Source organism: Camelus bactrianus, chromosome 28, assembly GCF_048773025.1.
Source record: "Camelus bactrianus isolate YW-2024 breed Bactrian camel chromosome 28, ASM4877302v1, whole genome shotgun sequence".
Taxonomy (NCBI): Eukaryota; Metazoa; Chordata; class Mammalia; order Artiodactyla; family Camelidae; genus Camelus; species Camelus bactrianus.
The window spans coordinates 13938062-13955935 of record NC_133566.1 but is presented as its reverse complement, the minus strand read 5'-3'; the positions used below and the strand labels follow the sequence as shown (position 1 = coordinate 13955935).

The following is a 17874-nucleotide window of genomic DNA, read 5'->3' as shown; positions in this document are numbered from 1 at the left end:
AGATGGAGGCTGAGCTCACAGCATCCCCAGAGGAGGCACGGCCGGCTTCAGCTTCTGTTTCCCAGGTCAGCATACAGCCCTGTGGGTGATCCCCCGTGGGCCGTGTTTACATACATCAGTAAGTTCAGTGCCCATTTCTCTCCATAACAGCAGCTTTCACTTACACATTGGAAGCATCTGACTCCCCTCTTCCCATGGAAGGTTCGGCAGACATCACTGGGGCCCCAGAGAGAGGAGGTCGGCTGTTGGGAGGGAGCGACTTCCTTCACCCACATCCTTAAACTAATGAACTAATTCCACAAACATCTACTGAGCACAAACTAGGTGCCAGGCACAGTGAAGGAGGCTTCAGGAAACAAAGCAGGAAAACAAAACTCCTTGCCCTTTGGGAACTCATGTTCTAGTGAAATTCATCTACCTCATCTCTGCTTCCAGATTCTGAGTTCCTGAACCACGTAGGCTGAAGGAACCAGGGCTGCCGTAAATAATTACAGTCATAATTATGAGTTATTATTAGTGTGGATTTTGGGAGTGCTTACCACGTAACCACTGCTCTAAGCAGCGTCCAAGTATGAACTTATCAAATAGTCATAAAAATGCTATCTGTGGATGATATGTGCGCTGAACCATGATCCTCAAATTTTCAGTGTTTGGATAGAAACAGGGTCTTTGCAAAGGTGATCAAGTTAAAACGAGGTCACTAGGGTGGGCTCTAATCCCATACAACGGATGACCTTAGAGAAAGGGGGAATTTGGACAGACACAGGGCAGAGTGAACACACAGGGAGAAGACCCCATCTACAAGCCAAGGAGAGGGGCCTGGAGCTTCCTCGGGTCCTCAGAGGAAACCAACATGGCCGACACCATGGTCTCGGGCCTCTAGCCTCCAGAACTGTGAGACAATTCATTTCTGTTTTCTAAGCCAACCAAGCTGTGAAAGTGTCTATTGGTCCTGAAGTCCGACTTTGGGTCAAAATGGAAAACTGCCAAGTCCGGGGGTGGACGGCAGGCCACTGGTCCCGGGTGCAGCCCGGAGTGGAGGGTTACCCAGCAGAGGGACCCTCCACTCTCACGGAACACAGAGGTACCGACGACGCGCTTCCTCGCGTGGGTAAGTGATTCCCCCGCGCAGCCCGATTCAACATGCTATTTAATACCTTGTGGCTTCAAAGAGCTATTTCAGTGAGTCATTCCAAATACTTGCTACCTGAACGTTTCAATATTTTTTCTCAGTCCCGGTCTTGCTGATTGTGTATTTCATTTAACTGGAAATAAAGCTCAAGCATGACACATTCCAATGCAGATAATAATAGCTCAGAAAAGCCAAATATACCGAATCAGGGGGAAATTCGATCCCAGACTTGGCAGAGGAATCTCAGGAGGAGGCTAGGCATTTTAATAAGAGAGTCGTGTCACTCAGGCTCTGCTGTATTAATCCAGGATAATCTCAGTCTTCAAGATTTCACTTACGTTTAACAAATAAACACAAAAGAACTTGCAGAATTTCATTCTTCTTTCTCCTCTCCCCTCTCTTGCTGCTTCTCTCTCCAGCTCACATGCACATACACATAAAAAAACACTTGCACGAACATCCTCACCTTTATATCTTGTTTGCTTTTGTTGTTTCAGAGGCATTTCAAATAAGAATCACATAGCCAATGTTTTCTGAACACTGACTATGATATCACTGTGCTAAGCACACTGCAGACTTTATCCCACCTACTCCTCCCTCGGGTAACTCGGCCAAGCAGATACGATCATTCTCCCCACTTCACAAGGAGAGAAACAGAGGCAGAGTGAAACCACTGGCTCGCGGCCGAGGGGCTAACAAGTGGCAAGACCAGGGTCTGAGCCTAGTCCTTGCAGGTGTCCAGAGTCAGGGCAGCCCCCCGTGCCCGCACGTGCCCTGTGTATCTGGACACATGCACGTCGTTTCTGACCAAGAAAGGATGAAACACGAAAGAAGAGGCTTTTCCCACTGGGCTGTGCAGCGACCCATTTTCCAGGGTCGGGGAGATGCCAGACCACACATCACCTTTCAAGTGACTTCAAACTCACGGGCCTTGGGCTCTTCATTAGCCCCAGGCCTGAAGTCAACACTCACAAGGTTACAGCTGAAGAGAAAACAGCCCAGCATCTGCCCAGATGCTTTCCGGGACAGGAAGCTTTATGAGAGCGGAGACAGTGCACAGGGAAAAGAACGTGGGGCGTGCCAGCTGCCTCTGTCCAGGTCCTGCTCTCAGCGCCTCCATCGCTGGGAGTGGTTTCCCACCTCACGGCTGGAAGGCTCGACTTTATAATGTGCATCTGAAGGAGCCAGAGAGGAAAAGGGACAGAAAGGGACAGTGGCACCTTCTCACAAGAGGACACATGTTAATATGCTTTCTTCAAATTTTTCAATTGAAAAACTACAAGAACAGAAGCTATTTTTAAGGGATTGAGTGCCTTCATTTTTAGGGCCCCACTGGCTGGACATAAAAGTTCCAGAAAATATGGGAACATTTCCACCTGCCAGCCTTCATTATGACCTTCTGGAGGCCCCATCTATAAGACAGAAAACAAGTGCTTTCATCCTGCATCTGAGATCAAAGTCGTGGGGCTTCACTCCCCCAGGTCCACGTCACACCAGTTCTCCGTGTCCTCGCTGAGATGGCGAAGAATGTGTTATATGGAGAGGAAGAAGCCCAGAGCGTGACCATCTGTGCTGTTACTGAGTCACACTGTCCCGCAGGACGTGGCCTCTGTGTGCAACGGGTGAAGGAGGGTGGAGGTCATGGGGCTGGGGGATCCAGGCACCCCAGGACGGCCACACACCCTCATTCCATCAGCGAGCAATCAGAGAGCACCTCTGAGCTGAAAACATTAAAGATCTCAAAGGTAATTAAGAAATGCAGACCAGCATGAATATGTAACGTACACACTGCTTGGCAGGTGCCTTTATTGTCCGACAGGCTGGTGCCGACTTTAATTTGGAAGAAATCCGTTTTCATACCAAGGTAACCAAAAGTGACAGGATACAGCAAGCCTACATCATTTATCTTCTGTGAACTTTAGAAAAAAAAAGAGAAATCAGTTCATTGCTTTTCTAGGAAGCTATTTTACGAAATCACGTTGCTTTATCTTTATTTTTGCTCTTATTCGTGGTATAAATGGTGATTTAAAAACGCCCGTCATGATAGTGCTATGATGAATCAATATGTCTTCAACTATTTAATTACTTCTAAGACATAAAAATCTGAGCAGCCAAAAGTGGTCACTGTGTTCTTGCTGATGAATTATCAACCAGTACTAAGACTCCTGACACGCAGCTGATTAACTGATACCCAAATTCAGATGCCTCTTCCCTCGTCATAAATGACAGGCAGCTGACACTGTTTTCATTCTTTCCCTGGTTCTGCAGACGCATTACTTCCCCAGCTGTCCAAGCCCTCTGTGCGGGTGGTTTACGTCACTGCATTTATGAAATTAATAGCAAACAGGAACGAAAAGGTGTATGTGTCAGGGTGCCACTGCTGACGCCGCCATGTGCTAAACAGACTGACTTCACAGCCTGAGACCCGTGTTTTGTCTCCACTGCACTGCATATCTGGTGTTTTCAGAGAATTGCCCCATTTTTGCCTGGCCTACAGCACCTCGCCTATAAATATGTATTTTTTAATACTACCAATTTTGAGACTAATATAAAGCACTCTTTCTGATCTGAAAATGATCATTTTGGATGATTTCTTATCTTCTTTCAACTAACAATTTATTATTACTTCATGAGCCAAAGACAGGCACACTGTGAACCAACAACATACTAGCCTCGGGGTCTCTGGAGCAGAGATTCCTCCGAGGCCCCAAGAAGGGACTTTGCAAGGTGTTTACGTATGTTTTTGTGAAAATTTCAAGCATAAAATACTTCTCTTTTTTTTTCCTAAAGAGGACCCTCCCCCCAAAGACGGTCTAAATTTTAGGTCCCACAATGTGTATCTGCCCCTCTCAGTTAATGGTGAACAACATGCTACACATTAGGGTAAAAATATTAATTGTGTCTGTGTATGTGTGCACACGCACCCGTGTGCATATGTTTGAAACAAACAAACAAAAATTCACTTCAACTCCAAATAAGATTCAGTGTGCCCCACCCTAGAACGTTCTAGAATGCCCACTTCAGCCATTCCTGAAGTCTCCTGTCTCCTACCTAATAGTAGTCACCCTTCCTAGTGGCAGCCCAGGGAAGGCTCACTTAATGAGGGGTGGCGTCGAGAATGAAAGACTCAGCTGTAACAACAAAAATATGTTTTTCATTAAACACAAAACTGAGCTGGGAAAAGCCAGCCAAGAGGCAGGTGTATCAGTTAAGGAATTCCCTGGAGGTCTCTAAATTCCACATCAAATTGCACTGAATTTCTCTACACTAATTGCCTATTATTGAAGACTAAAGAATTATCACAAATAATTCGCCACAGCGGCAGATTGAGTGCAGATGTGTGGGAAAGAAGGAACAATTTCTCAAGTGTGAACTCAGACAAAAGAGATTCACAAATTCTCAGTTTTTGAAAGTAACACGGCATCTTCTTCTCAGATCAGGATTCTGAAGGTGAGGGAATTTTCCCGGGGCTAGAAGCTCCATTTTAAATTTAGTTCGGACTGTAAGTGAGAGAAACTGCCAATTAAGAGCTAAGTGCTGGAGTCTGTCCAACTCGTGCAAGTTTCCTGGAGGCAGAGATCACGTCTCAGATCTTTTCTCGGTTTCTCACACCATGTTATACGTAGCCATTGATTTGACTGTTTTCACGAGGGAGGGCCCTGCAAGTGCCACACGGCTGTATTGTCACCTCTCTTGTCTTTCTGTTATTTTCACCTAACACTTCCTTTTAGCCCCCAATTCTTCACACTGTCTATGTCTAGCTCTGCAGCTAACGTCTTGAAAGGACAAGTCAAGAAGCACAAGTTCCCTTCAGATCATTTCCTCTGTAAATTTTCCTTAAAAAGCACATTTCCGATCTCAGTGGAAATCAGTATCAGTGCTACAGAAAAGGTATTTTCATACAGGTGGTATATGTGCAAAAAAAAAAAATATATATATATACATATAGGCATTAATATTGTGTAAATGATTTGCCACACTGTCTTATTTCCTCCAAAAAAGAAAAGCAGGTATTCTCCCCAAAGTAGAATCTGATTACATGAGAAGACTCTTTAGTTTCCACTATGATTTGTGGTTTTATAGACATGGCCTGTAAATATTGAATGGTGTATCTGCACAAGGGATTTCTTAATCTCTTGGGGGTATTGTGGGAAAAAAACACACACGCACACAAACAACAACAATAACAAAATCCCTTGGATTCTGAAGGATAGGAATGCAACCTTCAAATGCGCAGGTACCACCCTCCTGCCAACTGGGAAGGAGCGATGTTATTACGATATAGGCGGATTAAACACACAGGTGTTACAAGATTCAAATTACCATACGGCCACAATGTGCAAGCTTTTTGCTAAAATAAGGACTTCATAACCTTCCCCACCAAAAAAAAACCCCAAAAAACAAAAAACAAAATCACGCCAATTATAACTTTGTTTTACAAACAACTCTTCTTCTCACCTCTTTTCCATCAATGCACAATTGGCCTCTCGGAAGTGTACAGTATAGAATGTCTGGAGGGGCGCAGGCCACTCCACGTGGGGGAACTGAAAGACATTCTGTGTAAAAGCTCTCATGTCTCTCCTCAGGACACTCCGCCTTGGGCATTTCCCTCTCTGTGGTTACCAAGCACTAGCACAGTATGTTCCCTATCTGCGGTCCTGGGAGGGCATCCTGTAAGTGTCCACGGGATCAAGGACATCCCCCAAAGCCTAATGAGTCCTGGAGAGTTGTCCTCATAAGGCGGTGCTGGTTGTCGAAAACTGGCTTTCAACCAGAGTTTTATCAACGCGCTGGGTTCCAAAGTAAATAAATTGTTACCTCATAAACGGGAAGTTTCTTTGGTACATAAAAATCATTTTAACAAGGACTCCCTGGGGATTAAAATGACAAAGGGATTCCTGGCGGTTCCAGTCACCTCTGTTCAAGGACAAGCCATGCTTTCTCGGCCAGTCTTCTGTCTGTTATCACCATTTGATGGTGACAACAAAAATCAAAGAGCTGGATGAATGCAGCTTTGCCCCGGGGCACCTGTGTGTTTCCTACAAACTTTTAAAGACATAAAAGCTCACAGAACTTCCATTTTGCGTCTATGAATTCCTAATGAACACTTTCTGGGCTCCATCATAAATGAATAATCAAAAGAAGTTACTGGTATACATGTCACTTAATTTCCTCATTAGAACCTGTGCAAACAGCTCAGAGGAGTGTGTCTCCTGTGAGGGTAACACACTGATCTCCCAACTGGTGCTTTCGGAGGTGAGGGCTCAGAAATGGGTAAGCTCAGCCTTGTCAGACACGCCACAGGAAATGTCAAGCCATCCATTTCATTTGGTCATTAGATCAAATAGAGATACAAATAATTTTCTGGCCACCGTGTTATTCCTTCTTTAAAAAAGCATACGTCAAAAAGAAAAATGAAACTGAACAGTTCCCGAGTACACGTTCTAGAAGTCACGCCGTATTTTAGTGGGCACACCGAATCACAGCAAAGCAAAAAAAGACGTGCAGGCAGGTGTCCTCCTCGTGCGCGTTTGACAGCTGTCATCAATTTGGAATACAGCATGCGATGTGCCTTTCTGAAAAGAAAACCTCCTTCTCCATCCAGATTTACTGTTCAAGAAACTCGTCATGGTCTCTCTGCTACCTTTGTGACTGTGATTTACTTGTTTTGAAGCTGAATATTCCATACACCCAATCTACATATTTTGTAGTGCAATGAATTTCATAATAAACTCAAAATGCAAACCAGAAGATTCTGAACTATAAGATTTCACTCTCTTCCTACGACCTAAGATCATGTTAACAGGACAACGAGAATTCTTAGTTGATTCACATCATTAAACCCAGATTCTAACATTACAACAGGGATGGGACACCTGATTCATTTGAATAATCACCATATTCAACACCGAATCATTTAACAATTACTTTAAAAATCACTATGAGGTCTACCTTGTGATGTTTATCCTGGAACATTTCTAAACTGACAAAAATGTTGGATTTCTGAACTCATTTACATAAATATTAACCTCTTTACATACGCAAAGCTTTGAAGTACTTTTATTCTAGTATGTAGTATCTCCATCAAAGCTGGTTTATTCACCAAAAAAAACGCCCCCAAATCCTTGAACTATATTGAAGGAGGCATTCCTTTCTGAACTAACACAGACACACCACAACCACATTTATCGGTTCTTAAAAAATTCTGATTATAATCGATTTGTGATTTTAAGAAATCAAACTTTAAGAGTCCATTCTCCTGTGTCAATTGCAACAAACCCGACCACGTGAAACCAGTCACACAGTGAACTAAACAAACAAGGGAATTGAATTTCCAACTGGAACTACTCAGACGCATGTAAGTGGTGTTGAGAAGACTCACCTCTCCCTGTTTGGGGATGCTGAACTTGGCAAGCTTGGCCTTGGCTCTGGCAGACTCTGGCTTGGCAGCTGGGGCTCCCCGGTGTGATGGGCAGTGCACGCTGGTTTCTGTGGATGATTTAAGCTTCGGAGACTCATCGGGAGCCTGGTCCTGGCCGTCCATTGGCCGCACGTAGGCGGTGGGTTTCTGCTGGACCAGGCTAGGTTTCGAAGCCAGGGATGGAGGAAAGTTCTGAACACAGTGTCCGCCGCTGCCGTGCTTGGCTGCCATAGCTGGGGGCCTTTCCTGGGTCTGAAGACCCACCTCAACATTGCACACCTGCTTGGTCCGTGGCTGCTGTCTGCCGACACCATCTCCGAGCAAGGTCCTGAGAGAGCCCTGTGTTGCTGAGTTGGGAGAAGAGGAGGAGGAGGAAGGTGAGGAGGAGGGGCCGGACGCATAGGGGCCAGGGTTTTGACTAGGGTTCTCTGGGTGAGGGGATCTGTTCAAATCAAGCCACCCGGGGTCATGCTTACTTGCTCTCTGCTGGCCGTCGGAGGGCTGGTGGCCAGCCTTCTGCCAGCCCACGGTGGCCCGCTTGCTCTGCTGCCCGGGGACAGCTGCCGGCGAGGAGGACGCCGTGCTACAGACGGATGCGGGCTGGGGCTGGGCCCTCGAATCTGCAACGAAATGCTCGTCAATCTTGTTCACGGGAGCCGGAGGGACCCCAGGCTTGGGAACACCCACGAGGTGAGTCTGATTGGATCTATCCGTTAAAAAGTCTTTCATCTCATCATAATTGCCCAACGTGTTCTGGATCCGGTTGGAGAGCTCATCCCCCTTGTTAGTCTGGAGAGAGAAAAACATGACACCCACAACCTTGTTAGAGACAACAGACACCCTGGAAATCACGAATGAGGGCCGCTGGGGCTCGCGGAGCCAGGGCTGCCGCATTCAGGACGAGAGGTGAGAGGTGACATCAAAGCCGTCGGCGTCTCTGAAGACGCCCGTCAACACTCCGGATCTTACCAGGACCGGAGAGTGCGTAAATAAGCGATCTGTCTTTGCATTGTGCTGCAGCTAAGGAAATCAGAAAATTCACTATTGCATCTTCACAAAATGGTCTGGATTAAGTCTTTCCAGGATTGGGTTTTCTTTTTCTTTTCATCATCCCATTGCAAGCTTCCTTTGAAAATTCAGATTTGGCTCAAATTGTTTTGCCTCCAATTTCTAAACAGAATTATTCTTGTCAGAAACCCAGAGGGACAGACAAAAGGAATCAGAGTGGAGCATGGGGCTCAATCCACAGGAAGCCACCGGCTGGAACCATCCACAATTCCAAGCAGCCCAAGACATGAGTGAAATCTGGGAAGATACTAGGTTATTCTTCCAGCCTTTGGTATAAGTGAGAAACAATCCAACAGTTTCTTTTTTATCAGTCCTATCAAGTACCCTGCTCCTAGTGTGACCCATTTGTGACAGGTAGGTAACCCAAACTCTTTTCAGTGTTTTGTCTCCTAATGGCTTAGAAAACGTAACAAAGGGCACTGACTTTGAAAATCAAGGCAGAGATCAAGTCAATTATCAATAAAAATTACAGCACGCCAACCTCAATATTAAACAGGAGTTGTGTTTTACTGAGGGGCTAGCCAGGAAAGACATGGAGGGAGACACCAAGATTTGTAGGGGAGGCGCCCATCCTTAGGGGCTGAGCTGTCTGAAATCTGGTTGGCCAACTCTGGTTGTCAAGAACACTGTCCCGCTGGGTTAGAGGTAGGAACGAGGGGTGGGGACGAACAAATGGAGGCCATCTACCTTGTAGGGTTCACTGAAGAGGGAGTAACTCGAATTAAACGTGCCATCATCCTGTTGAGTTTCCTGATTTCTTCTTTCTCGTTCTTTCCTCCGTAACACGTTTCTATCTGGTTCATAGACGCTGCGTCAAGGAGACAGAGAAGAGAAAAACCACACACAAAAAATTAAAGGGAACACCCAATATAACGTCCGCCTGAGTGCAGAAGTCTGGTTCACGGACAGATGGTGATGGTAACAGAAACACGGATCAGATTCAAGCCAGTCTCATCAAGCAGCACAGCTCAGTGTCTGACGATTACATTCTTCGGTGGAGGGAGGGGGAAGGACAAGTTCCAACCAGAGCTGGACCTCTCTGTCTGATAGGTGAAAGCAGAAACATCTAAGCAGCTTTGACAGGAGAAGACTGAAAGTCATCTGAACGCAGACGGTAATTACAGGGATGTGTAAATAGAAATTATGAGTGTATTTCCTCTTATGACACAGCCCCAGAGTGTTATATAGGAAAGCGCCCACTCTTTTTTTTTTTTTTTTTTTTTGCATGGCCGTGTTTCTGTAGTAATTCTTTCATTAACCAGCTCCCTAAAGAGCTGTTAAAACTCCATGCTGCAGTGGTTTTCACAGTTACTAGCTTTCTTCTGATCTCAGTTAATCAGTCAAGTCGTCAAACTCCTACTGAATCAATTCTTCCTTCTGATATATTTGACACTCTCCCCCTCCCTAACTATGAAAAATGGGTGAGGAGGAAGGGGTGCAGGCAACGAAGGGAGAGAACGGAAATTGAATTACGGTATGTCATCAAGGTACGCAGCCTTTTTGTGGGAGAAAATTAATATCTACTCTTCTAAAATATAAAGTGACCAGAAACCAGATAACCAGGAGGACCAAGGGGAAAACAGTGTCCCTTCTTCCTTATGGGGAGAAAATAAAGGGGCCAATTCAATGCATAACAAGGAAGTGATTCGTTTACTGATGGAAGGAAACAGACATTTTTTTTCACTCACTAGACAGAGAAATCTGGCCCCAGTGTGGACAACAGAGCTAACAGTACACATGTCCCTTGAAATGAGCACTGTGCTCACTTCCTGGCAGAAGCATTTAGTTTAAGTGACCTTGTCATCATTTTGCTTAAAGCTCTGCTCGGTCTAGCAGACAGATGCTGGCGCTGGGAGTCAGGACACCCATCGACTGACTGTGGTCCTGCCGTAACCAGGGACGTGTGTGCGACAGCAAAGCCACACCACCTCTCTGCACCCCATTGTCGTCCTGGTGTTGTCACGAGGTTTAGACATGAAGGTAAAAGCCTGAAAAAGGCCTTTGGAGTAGCCTCAGGTGCCACAAATCCAAGGTACTGCTATTAATGTTGTTAATCATGAAAGCATCTGAGGGTTTCAAGAAACTTGCCAAAATAGTGAGGCTTGGGAGCTAAATTTCTATCTCAAGTAAAAGAGCATATTTGTGCCATGTAGCTGGGGAGAACACAAATTAACTGATCATCAAATAAATACTGCTTATCTTCCTAGCTCTGCCTGCGTGGCCAGAATATACTTTAAAAGGGATGGTGCTAAACATGCTTCCAGCAAGACCTAAGGCATTTCACTTAAATTTCAGATTAGGGAAGGTTAAAATACCCAGATCATGTAGCTTATTAGCATTTTAATTCATCCTGAGTCCATTACTCAAGGTTATTAGATTTGGGAGTCCAACCAATGACCTTCATGTATAAGGAGGCTGCAGCCCCAGCCTTCCCAGTGGAGAGGCTCACGCTCCAGTCCCAACATCACTGAGAACTCTCTGGGGTGGCCATGGTGACAGCGACTGGCAGAAGGGAGGCACGAGATGGAAATGACGCTCTCATGCACAGAATCAGGCTTCAGGTTCAAAGGAGAGGGTGCAGTTGTCCTGACCCACTTGCCGACATCTGCCATGTGAAACCCCAGCTTTCATGAAAATTTCATGGATTTCAAACATATACCATTCAAAGGACACACAACTCATGCTGTGGATGGGCGTGAAGTAGGCTTTAGCCAAGGGAAGAACTGCAGGTTTACTACGGCCTGGCTAATTTTTGGACCAAAACTAGCATTTACAAGCGGAAAAATCAGCTTGCATGGCATGCAGCATAAGCCTTCTCCTCTCTGGTATGTGGGGCACCTGCTCAGGGAAACACCGACTGTGTGGAACCCCGCGCAGAGAGACCCACAGACATGCTCACTGTGCTCAGCCAGGTCAAGCCCACCAAACACACAAGACCGGTGTGATGCACGAAGAGGCCTCAGGTAACATGGAGCAGGCAGGTGGTCCCTCAGGATGATTCCCCGGCTTCTGAGAAGACCCCCACACCCAACAGAATACCTCCTGCATCTGCTGGCTGACGACTGAAACTCCACAACTAGAGAGTCACTCCTCTGGCTTAAGATGTCTTCACCCCTGTAAGAAACGGAGACACCACAAGAAGGGAAGACACTTGAAACCTGCTCAGCCCTGGGTACCGTGGTGTGCAGGAGTTTGTTGGCTTTTATCCCAAAGGCCGGGGGGAAAAGGACACAAGGATATCAGGGTCCAAAGGGGGTCCAGACAGGACATGTGATGAAGAGGGGAGGGACCACGTAGAGCGTAGCAATGGAGACATATTTATAATCCCTACCTACTTTGCAATGTGCCTTCGATGTTTAAGACAAAGGCATTAGGATACAAGCCAAAATCCACTAGGGAGGTCTCAGACTTGGCATTTCCAGGGAGTAAAGATCACATCCAAACACGGAGGAGATGGAGATAAAGGGGAAGTGCTCCTCCTTAACTAAACCTGCCTCATTTCCCATCCCCTTTAAGCTTGAAGGTCATCAAAAGCCCTTCAAGATGCAGACCACTGCTAGCTAACGCTCTCTAATGGGGTTCTGCCTGCACACCCAGCCTGTGGCGTCCAGTATGAAGAGGACCCAACACCCTCAGGACCACCTACACATAAGCCCCTAAGAAAGAAATGCACGGGCCACCTTCCACGGGACTGCCAGGATGCTGGTGCCACGCAGCGTCCTCCACACCATCCGATGAAACCAGAACGATCGAAAATGGCAACCATCCCCCTTCTCCCAAGGAGGGCAAAGAAACCCAAACAAGAGGCAATACTTCTTGGATGTCTTCCCTTGGGTTTCTCTTCTCCTTCCATGGCAGGCAGCTCTGTAGCTTCCCCTGAGCATTCAGCCCTCCTAATAGGAGCCCACCCACTCCTTGCCCTTAACTAAAACCACAACCATGTGTCCCGTCAGGACGAGGAAGCTGAAATGTCCCCTGCTTAAAGCAAATGTCTTTGTAAGAGAAAGTCTGGACTCGCCACCCCTCATCTCTTCCTCAGTGTCTGAACTTTTATCCCTTCTACCAACACTAAAAGTTTTGACCCATAAAGATGGTACCTTCTTGACAGGGCGTCCACATGCCACCAATTACAAGCGAGATCTGTGCAGGTCCTCGCAATCCGGGAGAGCGCCTTTCCCTGGATGGTTCACCACTGAAACACCACCCTCTTCCCTCCTCTGCCACTCCAGCAACACGAGTGCCATGCCATCTGCTTTACCAGCAAAGGAGCCTTTCCCTGACATGCTGAGGGTCAGGTCAGCTTCCCCAAGGGTGGCTGTACAGAATTCTGATTCCGGGCATGCGGATACGTATGTTAAACTCAGTAAGAGCCTCGTGTTAGGAGTTATGTTTCCTTGTTACTAGCAGGTGGTAAAATTGCTATCCTCTGTACCGTTGTTTCTTACTTCCGTGGAAATTACAAGAATCACACTCCTCAAATGTATGTCACCAAATGTATTTATCAATTTTGCATGAAAGTAGAGGCAGTCAGCCACTACGATACTATTCATTATTTATTGCAGATGCAGAGCATTCCCAGAAAATAAAGCTTTTTAATCGACTCCTTCTAAAAGATGTATTTATTTAAGAAAAACAGCCAATGAAAAAATGCAGTAAAAATATATCCCATCATTTCCCATTTAGTTGTTTTCAATCTACAGCAAGTATTCTGTAGGGCTCAGGCCAAAGCCAATCATGCTGGTTATGGGGGAATGGACTCTCAATGTGATATTATCATCATTTCCAAAATTAACATATTCTTTGATCATACGGTAATAGCATGGAATTAAATAATAGGAATACCTTTAAGCCTAATGGCTTCTCCCTTCCACTGAGCTCAAAATATTTCACATATATGTCCCTTCCTTCTCCCCACAACGTCCCTTGGAGAAAGACAAGCTGCTATTCCTAAGTTAACCTTTTTAAAGATCAAGGAACTTAGGATAAGAGTTTGGTCATCAAAACAATGTCATAAATAAAGAAGGCATCACGTGAAAGGAACAGCCACGTCCAAGGTGCTGTCTTCACGTGTGTCCAGAGAAGAGGAGAGACCTACGCGCCAAGAAGTGGCCACGCTTCCCAAACCCTGCTGTCCACAAGCCCGGTGTAAATAAGGAGTGAACGTGAGCCTCAGCAAGGCGACACAGGGTACGTGAAACAAGGGGAAACGCTCTCTCATCCAGACAGAGTCCAAGGAAGAATTCTGGAATAAAGGCTGGGCTGTTATCCTTCTGCCACTCCCAAAACAACAACAGATAAAAATCCACCTCTTCCCACAGCACACATACAAAAAGGATATCCATGTAGCACAGAATAGTGGAACTGAGGACAAACGAGTGAATAAAGAAATCACAGATTCTAATGCATGCCCACTAACTATTTACAGTGACATGTCCATCAACAGACAACTGGATATAGAAGAGGTGGTATATACACAATGGAATATTACTCAGCTATTAAAAAAGAAGGAAATAATGCCATTCGCAGCAACACAGATGGACCTAGAGATGATCATACTAAGTGAAGTAAGTCAGACAGAGAAAGACAAATACCATATGATATCACTCATGTGTGAAATCTAAAATACAATACAAATGAACTTATTTATAAAACAGAAGCAGACTCACAGATGTAGAAAATAAACTTACAGTTACCAAGGGGGAAATGGGATTGGGGAGGGATAAATTATGAGTTTGAGATTAGCAGACACGAACTACTATATATAAAATAGATAAACAACAATTTCCTACCGTATAGCACAGGGAACTGTATTAATAGTTCCTGTAATAAACCATAATGGAAAAGAATATGAAAAAGAATAGATATGTGTATGTATAATAGAATCACGTTACTGTACACCAGAAACTAACACAACATTGTAAATTAACTAGACTGCAACAAAATAAAAAATTTTTTTAAATAAAGTAAGCCAGCTGGGGTTGACAGTATCACCATTTTTACCAGATCCTATGCATTTATCAGCCAGCTCCCTTCTCTGCTCAGGCTGCCCTCCTGAGGGGGAGGTACAGGAGCCAGTGCGGTGCTCCCTGCAGCTGAGCCCCAGGGATGACCCAGCAGACCCAGATGGTAGGAGAGACTGCTTGCCCACTTCCTGCACTGATCCACACCTGAACACTCACTTCAAACAAATGGCATCTCCCACGAAGAAGGCTTTCAGACAAGGGCACATTCAGTTAATTGCACCCTTTGACGAGAATCATCAAAGCATTTTATTCTTAAAAAAAAAGAAAAAAAAAACAAACCAAAACATTATTCTACCTGCTCGTGTACCTCCAGGGTTAAGGTCTAGGAAATAAGTGAATTCAAGAAGAGAATGAGCAACCTCTCACCTATCTTTTGGATAAAGTTACAATATGTTTTAAAAATGTTGTCCTCTTCAAGCAGCAGAAATGCAATTCACTGTAGTCCAAAAGCATTTCTGACGGCCTCCTGAATGCCGCCATGGTCGATACTCGGGAGATCATTGGGGCTGCAACCAGCCCAACCTGCTGCTGCGAAGCTGACAGTCCGGGGGATGAGGGGGAGTGGGGAAGGGGGGGCAGCTTCCAAGCAGAGAACATTGGCAACCCGGGGTTGGGGCCCTGCAGAAGGGAGCCCCAGGAGCCAGGATCGCTTCCTGCAAGAGGTCTCCTTTGAGCCAGGTCTTGAGAAAGCTGTGGGTGGAGGAGGGGGAGGGAAGAGGAAGGACTTAGATGTCCAAGATGCAGGGATCACTACTAAGTGGCCTTTGAGAGTATTCGGAGGAGGAGACTTTTGCTGTCACCATACCATCTTACTTCGTTAACCAGTTGGAATTCCGCACTTAAAGTTTTATTTCTTTGGTTTGCCCCACTGCTAAACTACCTCATTCTAACTAAGTTTTTCTCACCCCTTCTTGAAAGCAGGCTTGGTTTGGAGGGAATAAATAAAGGGTGGATGCAGGGAGAATAAAAAGGCACCCAGACACACTCTCCCTTCCTTGACAGTTTGATCAGGGCTGACCTAGAACAGCTGGACCCTGGAGGAGACGCTCTCAGGCCTGGGATGTTTACAGTCCTGGGACGCCACGTGCTAACCTGCCCGCGGGGCGTGGGCTGGCGGCCACAGGGCCAACAGGAGGAAGAACAGGCACCACGTGGAGAGGGGACGAATGCAGAAGCATCCTGCTCTTCGGAACAGCAACACCAGCAACTGTGAGTAATTAAGGAAATGTAATCAAGCGCTCCAAAATTATAACAAAAGCTTTAAATTTAATGAGTCAAACTCATTAACATCTCTTGTTATTTTTAAAGCAAAGACTAAAAGATCAGTAATCCTTCCTTAAATCAAAGAAAAGCAAGGCTGTTGAAGTGTCCTTGCAAGTTCCGTCCTCAGTCTACAGTCAGAGCTGGTGGACTAAAAGGCAGAGAGGCGGTCAGGGAGTGAGCCGGTGATACAGGCAACTCAGGCAGAGAGACAGGGCTGGAGATGGAGACTGGGAAGGAAGCCAGGATCCTCCCAGCTGGAGTCCTTTAAGGCCCTGAGCTGTTGCAGTCATGGTGATGCTGATGATGCAGTGGTGATGGGTGATGATGATGGTGATGATGGTGGTGGCGGTGCTGGTGATGGTGGTGGTGAGTACGGTAGTAGTTGAAGACCTGATGCACTGGCCAACAGTGCATACCACAAACCCTTAAATCCTACAGAACATCACCATGACCATTCTCACTTACACTAGACTTTTGCTTTGAGTCATGTAATTCAGTCCCCATGCCCTTTCACTCTCTTTCCCCCTCAAGCATTATGCCCCTGGTTCACCATGAGCTTTGTTAAATGAGACACTCCCCATGGCTATTTCTACCATGGACATCTTTCTTCAAAAGGTCAGTCCACCCTTATTTGTTTGTCTCTGACCACAAAGGCTGTCTCAATCTTCATTCCATCCTGAAACTCTTCCAAAGCATTTACACATCTCTGCCTTAGGGCTGCCGACCTGTTCTACAGGAACAGGAGCAGAACTGGGGGTGGTTTGTACCATAGTCACTTCTCTTGTGTCACAGCTTTCATGAAACTAGGAAACTGAAGGGAGTCACAAAGTAATAACCACCCCCAGAAAAATGCAGTTCGTAAATATTTGAAAGAAAAATAGCCTTTTTGGAATGATTTTACACTATCTGCTCAGATTCATCAGGCCCATAATAAACTCTGCTAACACCGACTACTTTATTACTATACGCAGCCACCATATGAAGGACTGCAGGTGCATCACTTCATTTGATAGTCTTTGAAACCCCAAGAGATACTGTCCCCGTCCACCGAAGAAGAAGCGAGAGGCTCTGAGGTTAACTCACTCGTCCACGCCCACAGCCAGTGAGCGACAATGCTTGGGTCTGAAGCCAGGCAGTCTGGCACCAGAGACTGGATTCCTAGACTCTGCTTGCCTGGCTCCCTCGGGAACTTGCTCACTGACAGGCTTTGACAAATGGTACCCTCATCCTTTGTTAGGAAATGCCAGGCAGAAGGGTGTTAATTTTCAGATCATGATAATTTTGGTTCATTCTTCTAAGATCTGCTAAGCCTCCTTGCTTGATACACATGAACCTTTAAGGACTCTTCCAAGCCTATAAAATATAACAGGGATAAGCAATTCAAATAAGTCAGCACTAACAATTAACTAATACTCCAGCTCGTGAATCCTGTGCGGTGAGCTCCCGGAGAATTATGGAATACCGCAGTGAGTGCATCTCATAGCGCGACCAGCAGAGCCGAGTCGCTTCTGCAGTATGGGACTGGACACTTACCGGTTCTTCACTGACAATTTACTGAACCTCAGCTCCATTTCTCACTCAGTGGAAATGATGACTGCTCCCAATCTCTCTTGTAAATATGCTCCAGTGAATTTCGAGAGAGATGACAGATAAATGACAGCTCTGCATTTCCAAGGGTTAACCGCTTCTCCTGCGGGACCCTATGTCTTGGTGCCGGGAGAACAAGTGTCAGGTTCTAATGGAATTGTTCTGTGATAAACCACCAGGCCGGATGACAAGCAGCTTTCAAAGAGGCTCTCCATATAGTATAAACAGCAGAAGTTAATTTGAGTTTCTTAACAGGACCTTTTTGCTTTCCAATATAAAAGTGCCTTGGGAGGAAGCAATTACTCTGATTTACCATCTTCTCCTTGGTAGAATATAAAGACACAGCAGAGCCTCACAAAAGCAGTAACTTAACCAAATGA

The 17874-nt window shown here is 45.7% G+C and overlaps 1 protein-coding gene across 11 annotated transcripts in view; it reads right to left on the bottom strand.

Moving 5' to 3' along the window:
- AFF3 (ALF transcription elongation factor 3) overlaps positions 1–17874 on the bottom strand; it is a 484945-nt gene that overhangs the window by 355738 nt on the left and 111333 nt on the right. For 7 of the 11 annotated variants that reach the window (XR_012503019.1, XM_074354607.1, XM_074354598.1 and 4 more), the window contains 4 exons: positions 11661–11735; positions 9309–9429; positions 8030–8342; positions 7515–7900 (listed from right to left, as the gene is read on the bottom strand). Coding sequence is in view for 10 of the 11 variants with exons in the window: in XM_074354607.1 (XP_074210708.1) it covers positions 7515–7900; positions 8030–8342; positions 9309–9429; positions 11661–11735 (895 nt within the window). In the remaining variant the exon portion in view is untranslated. The remainder of the gene's footprint in view (positions 1–7514; positions 7901–8029; positions 8343–9308; positions 9430–11660; positions 11736–17874) is intronic. The other 4 variants (XM_074354603.1, XM_074354604.1, XM_074354605.1 and 1 more) reach the window with 1 other exon arrangement.